Source organism: Athene cunicularia (genome assembly GCF_003259725.1).
Source record: "Athene cunicularia isolate RWA chromosome 19 unlocalized genomic scaffold, athCun1 chr19_part1, whole genome shotgun sequence".
Taxonomy (NCBI): domain Eukaryota; kingdom Metazoa; phylum Chordata; class Aves; order Strigiformes; family Strigidae; genus Athene; species Athene cunicularia.
The window spans coordinates 1,012,689-1,038,963 of record NW_020799124.1 but is presented as its reverse complement, the minus strand read 5'-3'; the positions used below and the strand labels follow the sequence as shown (position 1 = coordinate 1,038,963).

The 26,275-nt window shown below is 42.3% G+C and overlaps 1 protein-coding gene across 8 annotated transcripts in view; it reads right to left on the bottom strand.

The window, feature by feature from the left end:
- Nucleotides 1–3,642: 3,642 nt before the first annotated feature.
- LYRM9 (LYR motif containing 9) overlaps nucleotides 3,643–26,275 on the bottom strand; it is a 43,800-nt gene continuing 21,167 nt past the window's right edge. Inside the window, exons 3-9 of one of the 8 annotated variants that reach the window (XR_003399744.1) lie at nucleotides 21,191–21,239; nucleotides 20,753–20,815; nucleotides 11,606–11,746; nucleotides 10,808–10,900; nucleotides 9,560–9,605; nucleotides 4,559–4,687; nucleotides 3,643–4,152 (exon numbers count right to left, since the gene is read on the bottom strand). Coding sequence is in view for 7 of the 8 variants with exons in the window: in XM_026861633.1 (XP_026717434.1) it covers nucleotides 9,588–9,605; nucleotides 10,808–10,900; nucleotides 11,606–11,731 (237 nt within the window). In the remaining variant the exon portion in view is untranslated. The other 7 variants (XM_026861633.1, XM_026861637.1, XM_026861635.1 and 4 more) reach the window with 7 other exon arrangements.

Below are 26,275 nucleotides of genomic sequence, written 5' to 3'. Positions count from 1 at the left end.
ACCCCCAGAGCTCCGACCAACCAGAAGCATGTTTTCTCTGCTAAAGCATCACTAATCCTCCATCACCCTTTCTCACAAAACCTCCAGCGTGTACAAGTGTAAAATTCTCCTTGTCCTCCTGTACCGGACACACAGACTACGTTTCTCATTCTCGATGTTTCTCACCCTACTTCTCTCCATATCTGAGCATCTTCCTGGCTGGCATGTTAACACTGTGCTGCTGGGCACGTTCTGAAGAGATACTGGCCGTCGTTTCTTTGGGCAAACGGAAATTGGTCTTAGACACGAGTTCAGACATTGGTTGACTTTCATTCAAAGTGTTTGCATCGACTGTAGCACCGCATCCCAGTCCACAAAGGCTGGCTCTGAGGAACACGGAACAACTGCGATGTCCAGAGAAGGACGGATCACCATCCAGGTCTGCATCTCCTCACAGAGAGACGACCACGAAGCTGGATTTGAAGAGGACAAAATCAGGAGAAAATAAAAGCACACTCATCACTATTTCTGTCTTCTGAACATGTACTGCTTCCTTATTTGTGCCATGAAAGCACGTCCTTTCTCTATGAAGCAACTGTGAGACATTTTCCTTCCACAAAAGGTCTGTGATGTTGGTCTGCTGAAGGACGCTAAAATGAATTCACAGGAATTACAAACTGATTTCCAGAAGAGAGGGCACCCTCCTGCTGAACACTTCACCATGTTTGTGGCTGTTGCAGTTGATCTGCTTCACATTGAGAAAGAATCCTTGGGCATCTTGGTCGCTTGCTCCAAAAAAATCTCAAATTCTATCTGTTTAGCGGAGCCATTTTAAGATTAATTTCCATGGCACGTTCTTCATCATCTTCAGAGCCTTAGAGTCTTTTTAGTTGGTTTTCATTGATTTTGAGCTGCAAGTCCAGCTAAATACTTACATAGTGAAATACAATTTACCCTGTTAGTCTCTGTGGAGTCCTCCAGAAAGCAAGTTTCTGCCGATCTGCTGCCAATTTCAATTAATGGAGTAAATATTTGGACTAATTTGGGAAATTCTCTCTTATCACAAAACTAAATAAAGATGTTAGTCTGAACATATCTTCTCACTACATCTTCTGTGTTTTTTTTCATTTCTTTGTTGATCCTGCAGTGATTAGATGAACTGGAGAAGCATGAATCCTCAGTCGTCACTCAGCGGAGGCACGCAGTCTTTAACTGGCAAACTCCTATTCAGGCAGTGCTGTTAGAACATGGGGCTTGTGTCCTTGCTACACACAAAAGGTATGTTTTAGGAACATGTACATACATATTGTGACTAATTCTCCGTCTCTGATTAAAACAACTGTTTCCTCATTTGGAACTGCCTAGCAAGGATAACCAACGTGCAGGTGAGCTCTAGGCAGTTGGTGAAATAGGGTATGCTGAATAGTGATGGGGTTTATGGACAATTCCTCAACCGTAGCTCCCACAGCTGAAATAAAGTCAGGAAAGGAACTCGTATCATGCACAGAATTATAGGAGAATGCAGGTTGCAAGGGACCTCAGCACTTCACCTAGTCCAACCTCTTGCTCCAAGCAAGGTCAGACCAGGTCGTTCCTTGTTTTTCATTTGACAAGCAAAGATGATGCTTATTCACACAACTCTTGACCACGCTGACAGAGAGGACAGCCTTTGAAGCTGCATTTTGGAGGGGGAACATCACTTGGGAGTTTGAAAAGTCACTTATTAAAAGTAAGAAATATGTAGGATAACATGTACTAATGCAGACAGATTCTAGAAAGTGATGGATGGCTTTATGAATTGGGGTAAGTCATAGGATTTAACCCATAATAAGCAGCTCTAGTACAAACATCAAAGGATTGTTACAGATTAATCAGCAGGTGCTATTATTATCCATAACAATTTTTGTCTCTATTCCCAAGAAGGATAAGATGCAAACTAATCACTTCATGCAGTCTAAATGCTTCATCTAACTATCGCACTAAGGGGGTATTTGAACAACAGCCACCAAACCAAAACAACTGATGTAGACTGTGCTTCACTGTTAAATGCCAGAAACCGTAAGATTTTTGGTCAAAAGTATGTTCGTGCCTCCTCTTGTTTTTATAATGATTAGTTTTGGCTTAGTCATCTGAGACCTGGCAGAAGGGAACGTAAAGGGGAATTTTCTGTGACTTTACAACACTGTCGGTATGGTTAAGCAGCTCAAGACAGCTCTGACCAGCACAAGCTGAATAACACGTTATTTTCCTTCCCTCTTCTCACGTACCAGCTTCTGAGACTTTTACAGTCTGAGAATTCACTGAAAGAACACGTCGTTCATCTTCCTAGAAGGGCTTTTGGGGATCAATATCTCCCGTATTTCCAGGAAGAGTCAAACCCCTCAGCCAACATAACATCTCTGATCCTGATTTCCTCTCATTTTTGCTTTTAAAATCCCATTGCTTTTCAATGGAAAAAGCAAACCCGCATGTATGAAAGACAGATGAATAGCACCCCGAAATGACTTCCGAGTGGCAAGAGATAAATCCTCACAGTTAACAATATCTTGATTTAGTGGAACGACCGTATCAGGAAAGATTGTTTCACAAGTGCATAATGATAAGACCCAAAATTTCTGCCCACGCAAGGGCTGACAGCTCTGGATAAGGAACTCAGAAATGGTAGTTCATGTGTGATTTTGGGAGGTTTTTGTAGTAAGTTCCTCCTCTCAGATCAGTTCCTACCCACTTAAACGATCATTTTGCAAAAAAAAACCTCACCCCACCCTAGCTCTGATTAAGTAGAAGTGAACACATGATGGAGACTGAGTGATCACTTCCATCAGAGTGCTATTCAAGGTCAGCACTGATACACACAGACGAGCACACTATAAACTAATGATCAGCAATCCATCAGCTGGTTTTGAAAAAGACTGCAGGTTTTAAGATTGATAAAGTTGAAAACGAGAAAAAGGGAATGTAGCTCTTTAGCACAGAAGGCAGCAGCACGACATTTACTGTTTACTTTTCCAAAAGAGCGAATGAGCATGGGAAATTAAAGCAACTTATTAGGGGTCAAAAAAACCTTCCGAATCCTCTTTATGCCTTCTCCTTAGGGAGCAGTTGTAACTAGGAGTAATGCTTTTGCTTCCTTGAAGCAAAATCCATCCTCCACATCAGTCCCACCTGTTGGACTTAGCCCCTCTGGATTACCACAGAGACTATGTTTTGTAAAACTGGGTAAACAAAGCTGTTTGTTTTTAATTCTGGTCAACGTGATTAAGCACGGTACATTTCTCTAAGTATTCAAGGTAGCGAAAAGTGGTGTAAGATGGTGAATGCTCCCTGAGGTACGTACGAGTCTTTCCCTCGGATTTCAGCAGCTTTGGCTCAGAAGCCATGAGCAGCATGAAGAGTAAACGTCCTGGGAAGCAATTGTCTCGAGCACTTGTGTTCTTAGAGACCAAGACAGACGTTGACAGAGCAGCCGCTGTGCTTCCCAGCTTCCCTTCTAACAGGCAGTCCCTATGAAATCCAGAGAGTTCTACAGGGCAGTTACATAATCATGATCTGTGATTTCTTTCAGATACTTATAAAATTGAAAACACTTACTAAATAGTAAATAAAAAAAAATCCCTCCCACACATAGCCCAATGAAGTCAGTACGGTACCCAACCTGTTCCTTTTAAAGCATCTTTGTTAGATGAAAGAGGTTACGGTTCTGTTCCTCTCCCAACCAGACATGTATTTCATTCAAGTTATTTTTTTAATGCTAAACACCACTCACACTGTGTACAGTCCCTGTGTTATTACATCAGCTATAAACCCTGCAGCTTTGCTTATGAATTAACTTTGAGGATGATGAACAAGTTGCAGAAGGCAGGGATTGGCTCTTCGCCTCTTAAATTTCATAACACACACTGGATGCCTTTTCACTGCATTTAATCAATTAGAAATTACCAGACTTGGTTTAGTGCAACTGTGAGATCCCATAGGCTGGATTATGTCTGTGGGAGCAGAACTTGGAGATCTCTGTATTTTAAAACTGTGCTTCTGAAATAATTGTAAAATGATCATCACCATTTTAGTACCTTCCTAATTCGGAGTCATGCAAGTAAGGGAATAACCATCTTACTGCTACTTGCCAACAGCGTCCCAGCCAGTGAGAGAGGTGCTCTGTGCACTGACATCAGGCTAAGGGAAGGTGGGGGACACAACGCGGCGTAGGAGCGAATAAGTATGTGAGAGCATCAGGGATGTTGAGAGCTCTCATTGGTTCTTAAAAAACCAAACAGTACCGAGATCCACTCTAAGCAGATGTTGACTCTTGTCTTGCCCGTGACAACCCAACTGTTAACTGTGGTTTAAGTACGCATCACTAAGCAGTGAACCAGAGACCCTTCCATGTAACCCAAGTGGACAAGACAGAACATGCAATACCAGTCCGGGGAAGTGATCTTATCTCCCCGAGGTTACACAGCACACAGTGAAATGTGTAAGGCTATCGCCAAGTATAAATTTTTAAGGTCTCCTAACTTAAGCGCCTAAAAGCAATCTGAGGGTTACTTTTGAAAATCTTGGCCATAAAGCTGCAACCTACCCTGTGAGATACTTCCAGCTAAGCGAGCACAAACTCTACAGAGCTCTTCAGGGAGGGAAGTCTCCAAGACCCAACAGGTGTCTGCTTTCTGCACTGTAAACTCGGGTTAAACACACCATTTCGTGAATTCTAGGAAGAGGATTTCAAAACAGAGAAAATAAAAGAGAAAGCAGTCCTTTGCAGTTTCACAATTATGGAAAAAGAAATACTCTATTTTTAGCCATGAAGAGTCAGTCCTTGGATTGGCGAGTGCCAGGGAGGTGTCTCCAGCAAACACAGCCTTTGCCTGTGTCCACCGTCATGATGTAGTTTTTTCCAGATTACTAACTTCTGTTTGACATTTGTTTTGAAACACACGATTTTCCTTGTTCCTTGTTTCATACCAGCTGAGATACAGCTGACTTTGTGGATAAAATGACTGTTGAGAAAATTGAAGGGAATGAGAAAGTCCCAGATCCTGTGTAATGTTACCTAACACAGAACAAGAGTCAACACAATCAATTGCAAGAATTTATTGTCAATCCTGTAATCCTTTAAAGTCAATTCTGTAAAATGGCAGGAAATATTAATCAGAACATCAGCATTTTTAAACTTCTTTCAAGAAGGATACCAGAGGCTGTGCAAAAAATAAGCTGTAATAATAAAAGGACGTGAAGTGCACCATTTTTTTTAAACAGATGAAGCTGAAACCCCAGCAGAAGGAAACACACAGGTAATGACAGGCAGTTCGACCTAATGTTGGGAGCAGTGGCTGAAAGAAAATATTTCATAGAAGGTAGTGAGGCACCCAAAGCTGTCTCAGAAGTTACCGATAAAAAAAAAAATAAGTCCAGTTAATCCTTTCCAAAACAGATTCATGCAGAATAGGAAGGCAGATTGTTCTGGGGGAAAAGGCACCCAGGTTGATAGGCTACAGAATCGAGAAGGGAAGTTACCTTCTTCGGCCTCTCAGATCACAGGTAAGGACAATAAACAGCAGCTGCAGACCTGTCCTCTTCCTAACCTCCCAGCGTACGTGTGCGGGATTACTCCCTTAAGTGCACAGTGTCAGGGACCTCTCCAATCAGTGGTAAACACAAACACTGTGAAGCTCTTGGCTCCACGTGACAGATGCCTCTGTTTCTAAACTTTTAAAAGCTATTTTAAATACCAAACACAACTGTGAGGAAAACAGAAAATATTCTTCAAAGAGCAGGTTGGGTTTTTTTTTTAAAGTTAATGTGTCTGCCCTGATTAATCACAAGCTGAAAGGAATACTTGACGACTAGTGTGTACTTCAGTTAACACTATTTCATAAAACCTGGCTCGACACGAGATAAATTAATCAAATAATACAAAAGTTGAAAGATGCGCCAGCTGGCTCCTGCTCAAGAAGAAATACATCACCTCCGAACGGTGGGAGCGACCGCAGCAAAGCGGCTGAGCAAGCGGGCAGCACAGCGCAGCATCCAGCCCCTCCGGCGGCACTGACCCGCTTTAGGACACGGTTCTTGGCAAGGAGACTCCTCACACTTTTCAGATAAACTTATGCTAGTTTGGGTGCCGCTGGCGGGTGCTGCGTTGTGGAGCACAAAGCTCTAAAGACTCGTGCTCACAGTTTAAGGTCAAGGGCTCATAACAAATGGATGTTAGGGTGCTGGATGTCTAACAGCCGCTGTGCTGCCTGCCCGGTTTGCATCAAAGCTTTACAGGGAGGCACAACCTGTAATGCCAAGTTCAAAGCCATTCACATAAGAAACTCCCCTAAAAAAATAAAAGAGATCACAGTGAATATTGTTTCTCAGAAATAGCGTGTGTGCTTGTTCTTTATAGTATCACAGTAAAGATCACTTCCTTATGACATCTGAAAGCGAGCCAAACGCCACAGAAGAGACGGGCTTTGTTTAGCATCAAATTCTTCAGCTCACGTGTCTCTGAACAAAAAAGCAGTACCTGTGACATAACGAACCGAAAGAAAAAGAGTTTACAAAGTGCTAAAGAATGATTTACAAAATATTCAATTATTGACAAATGGTGCTAGGCAAAGCCTGGCTTGGGCTGGAAGAATTCTACTCAGTACCCACAGGGCTCAGATGACTTGCAGTGGCAGGAGTGAATTGAAATCAGTAACGCTTCTGACATAAGAATGCGACAGAAGTATGCACGTCTCTAACCACGCGCAGCGCAGAATACTATCCTGTATTTTAGATAAACCACAAATCACAATCTTTCCCACACCAAAACCTGATATAAACAAATTAAAAAAAAAAAAGAAAGAAGAAATGTTTTCGCTAAACAGAAGGCTTCTATGTGAGGCTCCGAGACTGGTGGTAACACAAGTAGATTCTTTTCAATTTATCGGCGGGCTTAAGAGCAAGAACCCATACACTGAACAAAACCCACTGACTAACCTACTGCCACTTTCCAGCCTTTCTAGGTGTGTTACCCATATTCGTATTGTACAGATTATTTACACATGACTTCAGCTTTCGGTTCCCAATGTTACATCTGTATAGAAAGTATAGCACCGAGTTTGGTTCTGGCCTAAGACTGAATGTTGCTAAGTCTATAACCTGGAGCTAGTGACTAAGAAATGTTTTCTCATTCTCCTTAGCTAAAGTGTGATCTAAACAATCTGTTTCTCCATACTTCAAGAGTTAGAAGCATAACCCCAACCTATTAAACAAGTCTCCCAACTGTCTTTTCCTTGTTCTAATGCTCGTCTTGCACAACCAGCCTCCTATGAAACCCCCTCTCTAGATTAACCAAGTTGCCTGTACACAACCTTTGTTCCGCTCAACTCCTCGGTCTAGAGGAGGTCTTAACAGTTACTGACTCAAGGTCTTACAGTAACCAGCTGCAAAACTGTTGTTTACCCAAATGTATTAACTACATTCTGGAGACCCAGTGAAAACCCTCAGGCTAACAAATGGCCAGGTGATACTATTCCTCACCGCGGGTGATGCTGGTGACCGAGCGGTTACGATGGGAGTACCTATCAGTGGGCCACGAAAAACTGGGGCTTTGGCGTGACCTCCCGACAAACCCTTCATCATTCAATTATTGCAGACACTTATCAACAGTCCATTACTTACCAGAACTGGCATGATATACAAGTACTGAAATGAGGAACTCATTTGAAGTGAGTAAAAAGAAACTAAACCCTATGAATAGAACAGGCTTGTCCCTTTTTATTGACATTATCCTTTGTTGCCTCCACAGTTTAGCAAGCACTGTCAGCTTTTTTTCGTTTAAAGTTTGAAACTTCTCCACGCTACAGATCAAATATGTAACAGAACTGGAGCACAGCACGGGCCACCTGTTTGCTGTTCTTGATTACAAGTAGCACATTCATCCACTACCAAATTTGCTTCAGCTTTTTTATTGCAGCGTTCAGTTTAATACTGGATATTCCTTGTCAAGGCTGAAGTTTCCTATGCTCTACCTTGCATCAAATTATTTTGAAAGTTTTAACCAGAATGGCTGCACTTTCAAAAAAATATATTTAAGTAGAAGGATGAGTGGCTTTCCTCACAGAAGAAAAATTTACACCTACTTTGTTGAGAAATTCTGTTGCCTGAAATCAAGCAGAAGGATGGCCCCCGCATAATACCTGAGCATCTCCTGATGCACCTGTCAGAAAAGAATTTGAGGGAGAGAAAGAAATGTAGAGAGACAGGATGAGAGAGAACAGAATTAAGGAATATGTAGAACAAGAGCAAAAGCTGAGGGTGTATAAGGTGACATGAAAGGTGCAGGACTAGAGAAAGGAACAATAGTGGTGATGGCAGAAGAAAGAACAAGAGGGCAGGAATTCTTGAAGAGGGGAGTTTAGGATTAGCAGAGGAAATTTTTTGATACGATACTTCATGGTATAAATACTTGTGGCCCCCGTTTCTTTTATAGCACTTGTCAAATTCCCCTCAACTATTTTGAGCTAGGATTTTCTTTTTGTTTCTTTCACGGCTGAATGAAGAAAAACACAAAAGAAAATCTGAAGCCTAATAAGAGATCTGCCTTAGCGCGTGCTTGAGTTCCATTTTGGCAGGTGAGGAAGCTCAACAATTCGGAAACAGTAAAAAAACCCCAAACCCCGGAGACTGAGGACTTCGGGCACGCGTCGCAGCATGCACTGCCACCTCGAGGCATAAAGTTAGAACACAGCTAAAAGCAAAGGTCACGTTTCAAAAGGAGACTCTTTTACCCCCAGATGAATTTTATTTAAGATAGCTAGGATTTCTATTGAGTTTTCCCTGGCAAAATTCTATGAGGGCAGCGAAAAGACGGTCTTTTAAAAAACAGGACATGGACTCCCATTTCTCCCATTTTTAAAGGTCATTTATTATATGTTCCAAAGAGTTGTGAAGGCCGTTATGGCTGTCCAACATGGCACATATCAGTGATTATACCATTCAGTGCACACAGTCTGTCTTTTTCTGGAGAGCTGAGAGATCGGGGGGACAGGCACCTATCTTTAAATAAGAAAAGGCAACCAAGTTCAAGTGCAAACCCTCAGGGTAGAGTGAAAGTACGGCCGTAGCACTGACAGGCGAGCGGAAAATCCTGTGGTTCAGGTCTGAGATGGGTTTAAAGTTCTGGTGGGTATGTTCTCCACGCAGTAGCCTATGCTTTTGTGTCTGCTGCTAGATAAAAACCAGGCCTGTGCTCTGGTCATTCCTCCGCCTCACTCTGAAAACGTAATTTATGCTCCTGACAGAGGATGATCCGACATAACAGACTTAAAGCCACCGTTACCTATGCAGAAGACCCTTGCCACCGAATACCCTGCACAATAAGCTTAGACAAGTTTGGGCTTTAAGCTACAGTTTGTGATTAAATAAACTAATACGTTGAACCTAGACTGTGCCTTTTAGTCTACAGACTCAAATAGTTTCAGAAATAGGAATTCAGCTTCATGACATCCCAGTGAGATATAACTTACTGTATTTGTCTTATCTAAGAGAAAACTCCAGGCAATAATATAGTACTAGGATTGACTGCAAGTCCTCCAAGGATGTTTACCAATGACATTGTCTTCATTATTCCTCTTCTACTCCCGTTTTTTATACTAAAAAAAAGAAAGAAAATAATTCGTGGGAAAGAGCGCATAACTAAAAACGACAGTTCATACGGACAAGGATTTACAACCCTCTTCATGATTTACATAAAATTATCTTGGTTTCCTTTAAGTTAGATTGAAATTTGATAGGCTTTCTCTCCACAATATAAAATAATGCTTCTTGGCAGGCACTGTGAGTCTGATCCTCCTCTCCCACAGTTCAATTACCAGGCTTCCAAAGAAGCAGACTACAATCTCTGCAGCAGAATCAGAATGAAGCTTTTCATAATTGTAGGGAGAATGAAATCAGATTCAGGCACAGACAGTTATTTACTAGGCTGTAACTGCCGGGATTTGGCTACTGCCATAATTTTATAATCTATGACTAATCTGTGCTTGCTCCTGTAACAATTCTCATTTGGATTTCATGGACCGGCAGAGAGAAAGACTTAACAGTCATTTAGTAAATTAAATCACAGATATTTAGAGCAAGCTGAACTTTTGACTTGTTTCATTATACTCTGAGACATCCACGACAACATATCATGCTCCCCAACCGGATTTAAACCCAAGGCAGTACAGGTGACACTCAGCTGCCTAATGGTAAACAATCTTCATTCTTTTATCTAAGAAAGCCGTTTGAGTGGTGTCTCTCAGCGCTGAGAGTGAAGAGGCACATCTGCTGGGTGCTGACTGTGGCACAGGAAATCCAATTACAACAATTCTGCCACTATGCTGTCTAACCCTGATCTGCACAGCGACAGGCAAGATAGGAGGAAAAAGGTAAATCCTCCTGGGAGCTTACATCAACTGACTAAGAGAGGACAGGTCCCTGCTAGGAGAGCAGCTGATGGAGATCAACAAACTGAAGCTTGCAGAATATTGTAGGTTGGTTTGTTGTTTTTTTTTTTATTACAGAGTTATACTAGCCACCGCTGCTGAAATTTAACAGAATCTTCATGGAAACAAAGATTTAAACAGAGACTAACTTAAAGCATCACTGGTTTTAAAAAATACATGTAAGTTTTATTGACAAAGGAGAACTTTAGAAGCAGAACGATCACAATCATAAATCCCTAGTGGCTAGGTATTTCCTTTCACCCAGACACTGCAGGACAGTGGACCGGTTTACTGTTCCTAACTTGCTTTCTGATGTTTCCTTCTTTGATTTGAACTGAGAGTGTGAAATTTGGACAATCTGAGGCACTTACTTTATTCATAACCCAGTCAGCATCTTCAATGGCTCTCTTAATAATCTGCTGGATTCGCTCAGGATCGTCTTCGTCAGCATGAACTTTGAAGCTCTGCAACATTCAAAGAGTTACACTGACTAATCAACTTAACACAAGGATTGTCACAACAAGGATCACTTAAATCTCGAAGAAAATATTTGCTGCAAAACAAACGGTTGATCTGAAAAGGTAAAAATACACATTGTGGCTCCTGGCTGTGCTTTGGTCCTAGCAACTCTGGTCAAATGTAATTTCATATTATTTTACTCCTTTCATACATCATCAGCAAAAAACCCCCCGAGAATTTCAATTCAGAACGACTGAAATTGTCTGGTATGCTAAAACTAGACAGACACAGGACAACAGGTATGATCAAAGGCATGAAATTACTTCCATGTGAACAATTAGATGAGAGTTACCCAGCTGGGGGGGTTAGGGGCAGGATATAGATATTAAAAATTGACAAGGAACCAGTAAGTTTCACCATAAAAGACGTGTTTAGGTGAGTAAGGAATGATTGTTCACTCTCTTGACTAACACAAGAATTAGAGAGGAAGGCCGAGGAAAATAGAAGGTTTCAGGTTCAAAGCAAACAAAGAAATGCTCCTTTACATACTCCCAGTATAATCCTGGAAATCCACTAATGGTTCAAGCGCAGACGAATAATTTTTTAGGTGCCAGGAGTTATAAAAAGTTGGTTCGAGCTGTAGGAGAAGAAAAAACCAAAACCACCCTGCAACACTCAATTCCACCAGCAAAGAGAAGTCTGCTTCTCACCTGCCTGATCGCATGTCTGTAATGCTGACGAATATTCTCTTCGGGAAGTTGCTTACAGCACCGAAGCAGGTAACGATATAACTGCAAGGAGTTCTGGACTAATTCAGCGTTCGGCAGCGGGGCCATGATCAAGGTTCTTCACTGTTGAAAATAAAATTAAAAAAAAAAAATTAAAAAAAAAAAATCACAGATCAAAACACCTAACGAACCTTACTGAAAAACACAGCAGTAAAAGTGTGAAGTAATTTTACCACAATGAAAACCGGGCCAGCAAATCAAGATTTAGCAGCATAACTCGAAGAAACTTTAGAAGAAAACACAATACGACATGAATCCGAACTTGCTCAGTTTATAGACAGATGGGGGTTAGATGTCATCGGCCCAGGTGTTACAACACACAAGCATGCAGTTCATGCAAGATCACTTTATCACAGTGATGTTAAGGTGCATTGCAGTATTGCATTTTGTCCTAGTTTTCAAAGACCCACAGCGTAAGCTGCGATAAGGACACCGGGCAGTGTCACAGCCCCGAGGGAGTTATCTCCTTGATCAGCCACAATTCCTGGATTCACCCAAGCTTCCAGTGCTCGAGCATCCTTAAGAGCCCCCCCTCACCGAGGACACTCAGAGTTACCACAAAAGGTGCTGGAATTTAACAATATTCCCCAGGACTGTCATTCTCAAGAGTATCTTGTGAACTGGCCTATGAACGTCAGGTTTTAACTTGGAATAAGGTGTATAAATATAGGAGAAGACAGGCAAAAATATTGATGGTTTTGAAGTCTTTCTTTTTTTTTTTTATGGTAACAGCAACAGGAAAAGAACAAATCTAACAAGTTTCACCTCTGTAACTACACTTACATATTGTAACAATAAGTCCATCCAAGCTATATAAAGTGCTAATCAAATACTGTAACTTGTCATTTAACAGATGGTTACCATCTGCAGAGAGCTAAATTAACATTTGGGAAAAAAGCACTTGTACATCATTACTCTTAAGAATAAAGATAATAAATAACTGAATAATGAAGTAGGTGTACGGCATTATTTTAGCACCCGTTATGATACTTACTCATAATCTGGAGTATTTTTTCCCTTTTTCTTGAGTAATTTAAGTCCTTAGGCCAAATTTATTTCAAAATAGAACACTGGGCTATTGCATGCCTGGGCTGTGTATCTGCATAGACTAGCTCTTCTTGCAGTGGGGAAAATCTCCTCACTATGTCCCTATAAAATACCCATCATCATGGGATATGCATGACTGTAATCTGTATTTTCGGTAAAACAAAATTCCACCTCAGCCTATCACTAAGTAGATATAAATCAGCATCCCTCTGTATCAGTAACAAGAGTTATGCTGATTTACAGTGGGAGAGGTCACTGCAAATCTTTAGTGTTTTAGGCACTAAAAGTATTCTTCTATGTGAAGAAAACGAAGGAGTTCAAAGACAAAAATGCAGAATGTGCCTTACTCTTGAGGGATGGGCCTCTACAACATGGCTTTACTCACGGCACAAAGCCACGGTACAAAGTTGTATCCGAGCACCTCATTATTTTTTCTGTCCAGTGCTGAAAGCTTGGGTGAAATCCATGCTGTGCTGATTTTTTTTTTTTTGATTCTATCTTCTGTGAAAAGCAACATCTTGTAAAACTAGAGGGAGCTGTTCCTGTGGCAGAGCTTCTTGTCTACAGGCAGAGAGAGAGAAAGCCTTGCAGTATTAGCATTATTAACTGTACGGGAATCGTGCCCATACGCTTCAGCCGAGGATTCAGGCTCTATCACGGTAGGTTACTATATATACACACATGTCTAATGAACAAGTTTCTGCCACAAAGAATTTACAAGGCAGACTAATGACAAGTCATAAGATGAGGCAGAACAAGGCAGATGAGCCAAACAGGTGGGATGGGAATGGGGAGGAGGTGACAGTAATATGAGCCTGGTTTTGTGTAGACTAATAGAGCACACAATATAGCTCACCACCTGCTTAGCTGAGAGCAACAGGCAAGTTTTATAACACTATTTTTTAAGGACCCACAGATATATAGTGAGTCACAGCTGATGGGTGTTATGGAAGCCCCTAAGGAAGGTTCTGATGGCACCAGAAAAAGCTTTTCTATCCTCCAAGGGAAAAAGATGACTGTCTGAAGGAAGTGCTTAACAGGGTTACTATCTCATGAGCTGATGATGTAAATTATTAAAACTAATTCTAAGATATACGATAGGATTAACAGGCATAAACCTTTGAAGAACATGTGTCAGGATCCCTTTCCTGCTTATACATACTGACAGCTTTCCTTACATCTGAAATGGCTTCTGCATAGTTCAGTTGTGACTTTACTCAAAATCCTTTTAGCAACACTTCCAGCGAGCAGAGCCCTTTCGACAAACGGTACAAGACAAATGCTGATCACAGCGACCGACTCCCGAGTGGAAAATAACCATAAAAGTCACAAAAATCCCAATTTGACGGTCATTACCAATAGGCCACATTTTTTGTGACTGCTGAACTGAAGGACCCATGTATGGTGCGGTTTGACCTGACTCCATTGTTATAAAAACCCCTAAACAGACAAAAAAAGGCTGTTGGACCCCAAGCTCTGTAGACACCACTCCAACGGCTGTGATGACTTTCTGTTGGAGCTAACGCAACACAGCTTGGCAACTACCTGCACAAGATTCAGTCTGGTCACTTCTTTAATCAATCCTAGGTTAATGACTACCTGTTCAGGGGGTCCTGGACAGAAAAGCTGCCAAGGCCATTCCCAGGGCGGATAAATGGGGGATGTCACTGTCAAATACGGCAAATGGAAATCCTGTTGTTTAGCGTTGTGCTGGTAGTGCCCCATCCAGTGCAAGAAGGATTAACACACATCATGAAAAGACAAAAGATGGATCAAATGTAACATTTAAGATAATAACTTTGATTTGGTTGTTATTACTAAAGTCTGGAATAAAGATCTTGGGAACGGAAGTGGTATAACCCTTAGGAGAGATTCCATGGACAAGATGCAAAAAGGAGAATTTCCGATTTTTAGTTACAGGAAACAGAAGCAGATTATGTTGACTGGAGCAAGTTTTCAAACACTTCCCTCTCTCAACACAGCTGAGCGTGATATCACGAGGTCTTGCGGGCAAGAAAAATCTTAATTAGTTGGTTCCTGGATTCTGTCATCATAACCTTTACCCTCTGCCAGTTATCCCTTCTTCCCACAACTGCCATGCCGTAGCAAAGGCACCTCTGCACCCGCCTGACAGGTCAGCGAGGTGTCAGTAAAGCAGAGTCCCATCTTCCTCTAGTGTCTAAAACCGACCAGTGGTTTCCTGCACTTTGAGCTTCGTGGGGTGTGTCTGCCTTTGAACACTTGATATGTTCTATCAGTAAAGCACAAGAGGTGAGGTAAGACTTCACAATGACCCCTCCTGAGAATTATTCACAGCCAAAATATGGTTTCCATTAGCTTTCACGAACAATTAGAAAACCATTCTCCCATCACAAGGGCAATAAGTTGGCTCTATACTGCTACAATCTTTTGATTCTGCTTGTTTGATTCCAGTTCTGGTTTTTTTCATATTTGTTTAATAAAAGCCATTTGGCCTCACACACTACAGGAATTGGGTCCTTTCCAAAAAAACCATATGTAGGGCAGAAAGATGTTACAAAAATTCAGAAATATAGACCAAGAGCTGACTTTTCAAAATGGCTTCAGTCTGACTTGTCCAATTGCTAGCTCACTTTCCAAGCACTCAAGACATGCTAATTATGGCTGTACCTAAACAATTCAGCTTAAAATACAGATCAGAATACCCCCAGGCTTCAAAATGTTCATAGCTTGTTTTCTCTAAAATATCATTTTCTCTTTGCAATGAAACCTATGCTGGGCATCAGCTCCGTGCATTTTTTGGTTTGGATTCATTTCACTTCGGCATTTGAGCAGAGGGGGTGACCGTACTCTCAGTAACCAGTAGAGAGATTCCTGCATTTCCATTCCAACCAGTAGAAGGATAAGCAACTCCAAAACGTAACTCAAATAATATACGGACCGAGTTACCCCCTGCCCTCCTCTCCACTGAACGCTGAAGGAGTAGCAAAACAAAAGTTATAATATGGATCCTGCAGTTACGACCCTAAATTAGATAGCATGATTCCAAGTCTGTGTCCCATTTTGAACACAGAAATATAATCACGGAATGGTTTGGGTTGGAAGGGACCTTTAAAGATCATCTAGTCCAGCCCCCCTGCCACGGGCAGGGTCAGGCTGCTCGAAGCCCCGCCTGACCTGATGGGGCTTTGAACTCTTCCAGTGCTGGGGCAGTAACATCAGATAACATCAAATATCATCAGAGCTGTTTCAGAGTGGCTCTCCCTTTGTTCAGGCACCCTGAACACCTCAGGGCAGAGCAGCCCGTCTGACTTGCCAAGTGCTGAAGGTTCCTCAGGCAGGTGCAGTACGGGCTGTTATTGTTCTAGCTGCAACACGGGGTTCGACCCCCGGGCTTCTCCTCCAGCAGAGCCAGCTGAGGGCATCCTTCCAGCACACGCCTCGCACTCCACCCTTGGGATCACTCTCAGCACCAACTTACTTCCTCAACTCCTTTTCTAAAGTTGTTTTCTTAGGAACCCTTCTAATACAAACGGACTTCCAGATCGATTCTGGTCCCCTCCCCTTCAGTTTCTCCCTTCACTCTGGCCAGTGATCTCTGTACACCCATGCTATGTGTCACAAATGAAACTGAAAATCATCTTCTTTTGTTATGCAAATGCATTTGCTTTCCTTTCCTGCTTAGGATATTTAGTTTCACCTGACATCTGGCTCCCTCTCCCCTACCATTTACACTGAACTGTCAGTGTTCAACTGGTATTACCTTCTTAAAGTATTTCGGGGTTGCCCAAAAATACTTCAATAAAAAGTATACTTTAATAAAAACACTTGCCAAAAACCTGGTATTACCTTCTTGAAGTATTTTGGGGTTGCCCTGGCACTTAGCACTGCAGGTAACAAGACCAAGAACAATATACGTAGCCTGAGAAATATTCCTGACACATACTGACAGTTCAAGGGATTCTGTCACAACAATATTCAGTTTATAGAAGGAGATGTCAATGTTTGTCTCTTTCGGAGGAACTGGTATATTTTTTAGCAATATCTAGATTTACTTTTCTTTCATAACAAGAAGTTAAAGAACACAGTAACATACATGTCGCCTTTCCTTGGTAGCCTTGAATTTTTCACCATATGAAATGACACGGGGGAAACAAGACCTTTTCAGTAAAGGCTGGATGCCCTCTATGTATCTAACAATATTCCTCTGCTTTACCAACACGTTTGAACAAGAACTGCCTGAACAGATACAGTCATAAAAAAGAAGAAAAATGCAAAAACCAGAAGACAGCTACAAGGCATGCCAGAAAAGAAAACACGCCATGTTAATGGCCCAGGGATTGTCAAGGAGCTTTATCTGTCAGCCTTTCACAGCGATCAATCAAGTCACCTTTCTAAAGAATAAAGCACCTTCTAGAGTCTGTGACAAAAGATTACTGAAGTGTAAGGATTACTATTTAGAGGTGTTGCACCCACAGACATCTATCTAGCTTTTTAAGTGTATTTCTGAATCTTCTATTACCATGCCCTGAGTGTCTTCCGGCGTCTGAGAGCGACAGGAGAACACGGCTCCGAGACTACAGACTGCTTCGTCACGAGGAAGCAGGGCACAGGAATTAACTTACTAGAGCAGCTTCACATGGGCTATCTCGGGCTCCAACCAATGTTTTCCTTTTCTCCTCCCTTCAGCAGCAGTCGTACATATTCCCGACTCTGAAATTCAAGCTTTAATACAGCTATTTTTTTGTTTAGCACCTGAATGTTGAACTGGGCAATCCACAACCAAGAATATCTGAAGTCACTGGATTTCTTTGCTGTGCCCCAGAGCCCAGGACTGGACACGGGGAGCAACGCTGCCACGGTCAGCAGGGGCCAGAGGCTCTCCGCAGGGTACAGAAAGGGTCTGCAGGGGAACAACCCTCCCTGGACGGTGAACGCTCGAGACGCGCTGCCTCACCGGCCCCGTGCAAAGGCTGGGCACTCCCCATCGCTGTACGGTTAAACTACGTGCCACAATTTGAATACATGGCACTTCTGTTCTTAAATTAGTCTGGTCTTCTGGGAGTACAGTGTCTCAAAACACTAATAACCACAGGACAAGTGGATATTTGAAAATAATGGATGAACTCTATAAAAACCCCAGCTTAAACTGCTTTTGACATTCTCATAATTTTTGCATTCTCCATGCAGAATAAGTGTTTTTTGTTTTTTTTTAATCTTTCATGTAATATGCACAAACATAAATAACAATAAGACAGAAACTACACTCATTCCATAACCCCAAGTGTAGACCAAGTTGGGATCTGGGTATTATACCTCAAATTAGGCTTTCCTGAAATAAAAAAAAAAGAGTATCTGTGAAATATCAAAATTCCCTTAATGAAATGCATTTATGGAAGGAAAAAATTGCTACAGTAGTAACTCCTACTTCTTGAAATGATAAAGCCACATACATGCTAAAGATATGAGGTGAAAAGCTGAATTTACCTCAGTGATAGGGTACTGTGACCACCGACTGTGACTCATCAACACACAAGTAGAGCTACAAGGGAGTAAAATACATCTGTGCGCCTAGAGGTAAACTAACCCCTCACTCCACTCTGTGGCCGAATAAAATAGGTCCTGGGTTTATACTCCACTGTCTGACCTCAGTGAAAATCAGAACTGGGCACAGGATTCAAGTTGTTACTTACACAGAACCTGTGAGAATATGTTTTTTTTTTTTTATCATCCAGTACCGAAATCTAGATTATGCAGTTGGATTCAAGTTGATCTGAACCTAAACTTAACACACGGGTTTTTTGGGCTAGATCAAGACTTGGTACAGTTCCACTGACCCCAAGAAACTGACCCTGTATTTCACAGACTCCCACTAAATACACTGAAACCTCCCAATTCAATACAGATCCCAGAAATATAGTTTGGGACTAGAGCCAATCTGCGGAGTTGTTTCTAGGCTTTGATGTGTAAACTCATCATATCTCATTGTGCTTTAATTAAACTTAAGTGGTGCAATAGATTTCCTGTCACAAAGGCAGAGATCCTTCATGTGTTGGGAATGTACAGGACAGCGTACTTCGGCATAAAGAAAAGCTGTGGGGGAGAGCAAGGAAGCAGTCACGTAAACATATGAATATGGAAGGATTAAACTGATCAATGGAATTGAAAAAATCATTTCACTATAGATAATTAGGAATTTTCCACTGCAGTAATTTTTCATAGGAAAATGATGAGCTGTTGAATCCAAATCATGTGACAAATGCATTTACACTGATGAATTCTGGAAAACATTTCCTTCATCTTCACACAAGCACTGGACTTGAATAGATTTGAAGTTTTTACCGGGTCTTGTTATCAAATATATACTATAAAAGGCTTCCCTACTGAAAGAAAAAAAAAAAGATCCTGAGTTCTGACAGATCCATAGCTGCAAAAATGCTACAAATTCTGTGACACAGACAGGCTTTGCAGGGAAGTTTATCACCAAAGGTCTGGATTTTTCTGAGCATGCAACTTCTGTGTTTGCATTTCCACAGCACGTGGAAAACTCGATGGCTATTTTGGTAAAATGGCTGTTCAAGGAGAACCAATCTTATGACCTGACCTCCTATTAAGTTCTAAGATAACGGGGCACTGCTTGGGTACAACTCGACAGTGAATAGATCCTGAAAAGAGGTGAGGCTAATCTCTGTACTCGTACACCCCACGACATCAGAGAATCTGCACAGTTACTACTGCAACTTGCCCCTTACTTGGCACAAAAAGGACAATGAAGCACAGTAGATTCTGCACTATTGCTTTTTGTTCTAAAAACATCCCCCCTCGAATCCCACAAATGTTACCATTTCTATCTGCCAAGAAAAGAAAACCCTTGACCTCACAAAATCTGGCTATAATCCTGACTAACAATGCAAATCTTCTGATAACTTAAATATCATGCATAGCACAACATACAAACTATCTAAACCAAGAACTGTTGAGTCAGAAATAAAATAATCTGCTAATTGTGCTTTTCTGGAATGGATGACAGTATAATGTCCTAATCAGAAGGCTGAAATCACATTTGCATTTAGATAAAGCCCTGTTTAAAAAGAGACAAGTATAAAAGGAGACACTGAGACTATTGTCGCATTTCTCTGCATTGCATAATCATTTACATTCCTGATAATGATATTCAGATAGTGAAGCAAAGGCTGACCAAAGCCAATTAATCTCGCACTCCGCATTAGCAAGCTCGTCAATTGACCCAGTGTGTGGCTGAACCCACAACGACACCGGTGTGACACGACGCTCCTGCTCTCAGATGGGGTTTTCTGCTGTTGCGACTGTTTTCCAAGTAATTCCCTACGGTTCAACAGTTAGAATCTGGATCCCTCTGGACTAGTTAAACGGCCACCAAAGCCGGGCTTCAGAGACAGGGAGTGTCAATTAAAGGGCTGCAAGAGTTACCTGAGCTGCTGGTGTTTACAGGTTGGCTCCCCCTTCCCTCTCTCCCCCCACTATACAGGCTGGAGATGTGTTTTCTTATTATTCAGAGTATTACACTCTAGAAACCCAACTCGGGAATTTACAATTCCCTATCCTAGCCAAACCTCGTGATCTTTCAAGTACTGATTTTACAGAATCCTAGTAAACCAGCACAGTAGCATTGTGTCCATTTTTAACAACGAGGCACAAAGACAGGCCTGGATTTCACTTGTTTAGGGGACACAAAGGTAGGCTGGCACGCTGCCCCGCCACGTCCCCGTGCTGAGGCGAGCCGCTGCGCAGGGCGAAGGTGCCCAGCACCACCCAGGAGGCAGCGTTCAGCAGCAGGGTGCTGGGCTCCCACTGAGCGCCTCAGCATTCTGACCACTGCCCCATCTGTCACGGTAAACTTATCTTCACGATCTGCTCCTCTGCTGGGGAACGCACTGCCACCGGCCGCCGCAGCCCACACAAAGCCAAGCACGCAGAACAGAACTTGGAGGGGAAAGAAATCAAAACCGGGGAGATAGAACTGTCTGATACTACTGACTGCTCACTCTGTGTTACTGAACGTACCTGGGGGATCCAAAAGCTGGTCCCAGTGTTTGCAGCTGGCTCCAGGCTCTTGCTCCAGATTATCTGTTAGGCAAGATGATCACACAGTTCAAGAATAAATTCCTCACAAAACCCCCAAACCCAAACCCCATACTATCTCCCTGGCCGTTAGCAGGCTGTGTTCAGACTCAATCATAAAAATCACTGAGAAGTAGAGAGTGAATTTTTCAAATTAGTACTAAGCTAACCAACCCTATAAAAAAATTAATCAAAGGAAAACAAATGCAAAGCATCTACTGGGTAGCATTAGTTTAGTTTCAATTCGGAAGATGCTTCAGAATATTGCCAGCAGTATAAGTACTCATAAAATGGGCTGTTTTTTCAAACCTATGTCTGATTTTAGAAATCTTGGAAAATCAGTGTTGAACTTAGAACATCTTATACAGTTATCTTACTTACCTAAGGTGCCAAAATTATTTGTCCTCCCCGAAGTGTCCAATAACAGACTCTGCAAGAAGAAAAAAATAAAAAAATCACTAGTGAACTTAATATTAAAAATTCATAGCTGAGTTCTGTAACCTGACTCATTATGCCTTTGCTGGACCTGCTTTTAATGGTATGACTACAGATTCCAAAAGTGGTATTTGTGCAAAATGAGATGGTAAAGTTTTCTGCACAGGAAAGTAATAATCAGACTGCCAAAATAAGAATGAAATTGGAAGCCTCTTGAAACCTCTTTAACCACAAAACATCTTGGTTCATGTTTTGACATCAGTCCAGGAAGACACCCAAGTGGCCTGCCGCTGCCCAGGAGGATTCTTACTCTTTGTCTCAGTGCCTGGCTACATCAGTGCCCCCTTCCAGGTTTCTCGGGTTCCCAGCTGGTAAATACAGGAGAGGCCTGTGGCTCCGGCTCTAACCTCTCCAACACTTACAGCTCCGCAGCAGAGTGGGGTGAACTAAGTGCCCTGCCTGGTTATCCCGTGTCAGGTATTCCCGTGGGTCCCTGGAGGGTCGGAGGGGAGCGGCCAGCTCCGCGGGTTCTGCTGCCCCAGGGTGGCCAGCAAACCTCCTCCCTCCCGAGTCACATTCTCTCACAGAGCCACGGAGTGTGTCACAGCCCTGGGCCAGGGCCTGCCCCGCAGATATCCCCCTCCTCTGTCTGGGTGAGCACATACAATGCTGGAGCCACTTCCCAATAAACACATCTCTCCAGTACGCCGGGCTTTTATGAAGATCTGCTGCTCTGACGTGATCCCTTCTGACGAGTGCAGCCTGTCATTGTTGTGGATTTTGTCCTTTCTAAATATGATCTGTAAAGTCCTAATGCATGAGTGATGATAGCCGGTCCTGCTCTGTTCGCTTCTATTTCTGTTTTCTCTGCTTTACGCTTTGTCTGCTGAGTGAGGCGGAGAAGCAGGGTCAACCGACAGCACAAGAGCAGCACAGCCCCGCAATGCAAAGTCAGCTTGACATAATGTTAGTAAAACATACAGGGGATGAAGAACGGGCTAAGTGACAGATCTCCAACATCTGTTTGTTGACAAGGGATCGCCAGTGGTTGGACATCCCTCAAACAGTTCTGTAGCATCAGTATTAGGCCTAACGCTACTCAACACTATCAGCAGTTGCCTCCCTGTAAATATAAAATCATAATTAGTAAAACTTGAGGAGGACAAAGATTGCTAAAGCTGTACACAATGACAACGGGGCAAGCTGAGAGAGCGCGGGATGTTTCTGCATAAGCTGGGCCCAAAGTTGTGCTTTAATACACCTGAACATTACACAAGCAACTTGAAGTGCAGGTTGTACCGACACAACAGGGAGCCACAGCCTAGAAGGAATGGTTCTGAAAAAAGCACTCGGTAGTCACACTGAACAAACAACTGAACAGCAGCTCCCAGTGTGCAAAAAAATAGTCGATAGAGTGATCCCTAAATGCCCAAGGAAACTATGAATAAAAGGAAAAAAGTAACTATCTCTCAAGTGGAATAGAGCTCCATTTTATTTTGCACATCCACATTAAAAAAAAAAAAAAAGAAAAAAGAAAAATAGAGATGGGCTGCCACTACCATAGCAATACACCCAGCCCTCAACCTGCTACTGCAAGTCCACTGTAAAGGACAAGAAGGGAAGAGCTCCCCACAGCTGAACTGTCCTGGCGCTCAGCACACGGCCCGGGACGTGCGCGAGTCCAACACCAGTCGCCTGACTTAACATGGTGCCGGTTTTAGCACCACATTACACCGAGCTGGTCTGTATAATCTGGGTGTTCTGAAAATCCAGCAAGGTGTTGAACAAAGAGATCCAAGCACACCTGGTAGCTTAGCATGCTCAGCACATAAGAAATCCGTATTTTCAGGCTCTGAGAAGCAGTTTTTCAAAACACAATCTACTTTCGATCCGTATTTGCACTCTCTTTAGGATCCCTTTACTGCCGATAAGGTGTAAAGCAATTTGAAGGCAACTGGAAATCAGACCTATAATGTGTTTTTCTTAGGGTCTGAGTCAAAGCTTAAAAGATCTGTATGGTAAGGGAAAAACTGAATACAGACGTATATCAACAGTATTATAAACAGGCACAAAAGCTCTGGGGTTTGGCAATAAAAAGACATCAAGTTCTTGTCATGAAGAAGACCACTTATATAAATCAACCAAAGCCACAGGGCAAATGTTTTACCTTACACTCCTGTTTGGTATCACAAAGCAGAGACATGCAATACATCAAAGACTGCAAATAAAACACCGAGACTTTTGCAATCTAACACATTGCTGCCCACACTGAGGCCAGATTACCCTGTCCGGGATAATTAATAAGCATGCTCAGACTAATTAGAGTAATATTCTTTGGAGCATGCTCACTAAATGTCGAGTTCAGGCAGCAGTGGGAGGGTAGGAATCTCCCTGGTTTAGGTGCAATTCAAACTTCTCTACTTAGTCTCTTCTGCCACTGACTTCTGGCTGAAAGAAAATTCTGAGAGGCAGAGTCTCCGAGCAGCTCGATCTTCCCAGCTGTGAACTGCCCAGTGCAACTGCTGTCAGCAGGAATTCTGTTCTGAGCGGCCAAATCTGTAAGTATTTACCTTTGAGATCACACCTGAACATGCACTGCGTGATATCTTGGTGCCAGCAGCTTGAAAACGAGACTGCCTGTTCAGTCCTTCCTCGACTGCAAACACCGGATTCTGAAACGGTCCAGTGCTTGCTTCCAGTCTTGCAATCACGGCTTTCCCTACTAACGACCCTAACTAGAGAGTTAGCAGAACAGCTTTCTGGCTGGGCTTATGTTACCTTCCAAGACTTTTTCAAACATCAAATTTTGGAAAACTTCCAACTGGGCACAATGCAAACTACCACAAATTTTGTTAAAGGATAGACACCCGGATGGCAGCATAAGGTATAAAAGGTCTTTTGAAGGGCACAAACGTGCTGCCTGCGATTAACGGAAACATTAATGGATCATATAAGCATGGGAAGAACAGAAAGTCTTACATAAGATTTCATCATGGTTCTTAATTCAGGAAAGACTGAAACTGGTTAAAGTTCATCTTTATGCTTTAAGATTGGCTCATTTTGCTCATGCAACTTTATCTCTTTTTTTTTTTTTTAAAAAAAAAAGCATGATGGTAAAAGCACATAATTCAAGCGAGCAGCTATCACTTAGTGCAGAAATGGCCCTACTTAGGAACGTGAAAGTACAGAAATATAATAGAAGGACAAAGTCATGGGGAAGTGAAGAGTCAGAATTTTAAAAAGATTAATAAAAAATTGCTGATTTTTTTTTTTGAAAACAAGAATGCCTAAATGTGTACCTCAATGTTCCTTTAGATCACATCCAACCTACAAGGGACTCAAACCTGCAGTGTAACAGGGCTCTCCAGCATGACCTCTCACGTTACCCATCCACGGCAGCACATCCCCTCCAGCCCTAACGACACACAATAATCCCCAGACCAGTGACGATGGTGCTTGTATAATGCAGCCACAGTTCGCCCCGTAATCGTCCTTCCCAGTTTACATCGTCCTTTACAGCAGCATCAAGAACAACTTGCTGTCTCCTCATTTCAAACCCACACCCGCTCAAAGTTGGCATCTTCCAATCCCTTACTCTCAATCCCAGTAACAATCTGAGCCAAAACCCTCCCTGGCACAGCCCCTGCCTGCGGCGGGTATCCCACGGGTGAAGTTGGCCCACCACGTCTTGAACAAAACACATGCCTGTTCATGGCAGAAATGTTTATAAGCAGCAGCATTACAGAACATTTAAGTCTAGAAGTCTTTAGCCTCTTAAGGGGGATTTTAACTTGTGCAGTTCCCTAATCGGGGATTGTTACCATACCAACAGCTAATCATGTGGGCAGATGCCCGCCATATCTTAGGAACGTTTCTGAAGTCTTAAAGGCCACATCTCAAGATTCTCCAAAAAAACTTTACTGTGCTCTCCATGGCCTAGCCTAGCTCAAAGAGAATCTGTTTTATAAGAAAAACAAAGGAAAAGTCTGGCTAGCAACAAGCTTGTCACAAAGAAAGAGTTCCAAGTCCAACACCTGTTTTTTGAGAAAGGACACCGATCCCTGAAAAACCTCTGGTGGCTGCAGTGGGGTGCCGCAAGGGAGAGCTCTTCACAAAGCCGGCGGTGATGCGAGGCCTGTACATTCTCCGCGCTTTGGAGGGCGAGAGAGCTGTATGCCCCTCCCCATTCCTTCAGGGACCATTCTCCTCTACGAATTGTAAGATACTGTTATTTTAGAAAGTTCTAAGATACTATTTTGAGATGAGAAGAAAAACATTAAAGAAACTCCGTCATCCATCCACCCTGTGTGAAAGAAGGCTCTTCGTCACCTGTTTGGATGGCAAAGTGATGGACATGATTTAGATGAGAAAACATATGTTGAGAACTTCCATGTTAGTAACACAATTTCCCTCATCCCCCAGGTTTAAATTAACATCATTAAAGTAGTAAGATGAAAAAGCAAGTATTCTTGAAAAAATTCTTACAAAACTGATAACTGCAGAGGTAACTACAATTTAAAGCCACTGTTGTCTATGGCTGAGAAAGATAACCATCCCATGATTAGTAACTAACACTCTATAATAGTGTTATACATTATATTACTAGCAGCATTTCATTGCACCTTTTCAAAACCAAAGGTAATCTTATTTCTTCCTAGGCTGATACCATCTGAACCCCGGATCAGAATGTCAGCAGTAAACTCACTTTCACTTTGTCCCAGAGCCTTGTAAGCAGTTTTCAAGACAGTTTTATCCATCTTCTGCAGTGTCCCAGAAAATTCATCCACATTAAATAATCCTCATCATATACAGAGCTCACAGAACTCCAATCAAGTATAAAGGCAAACCAAATCTTTAGCTGTACTTCCCCCCAAAAGACACAAAGAAAGAAATTAAATAATAATCTTAATCTTCCACGTAACACATCAATAGTAGAACCAAAAACCTGGATATCCTGCTGGCCAGGTTAAAAAAAACTAACCCTCTTACAAATCCAGACAGGATTTCTTCAATTTTTCACCCACCCACCCC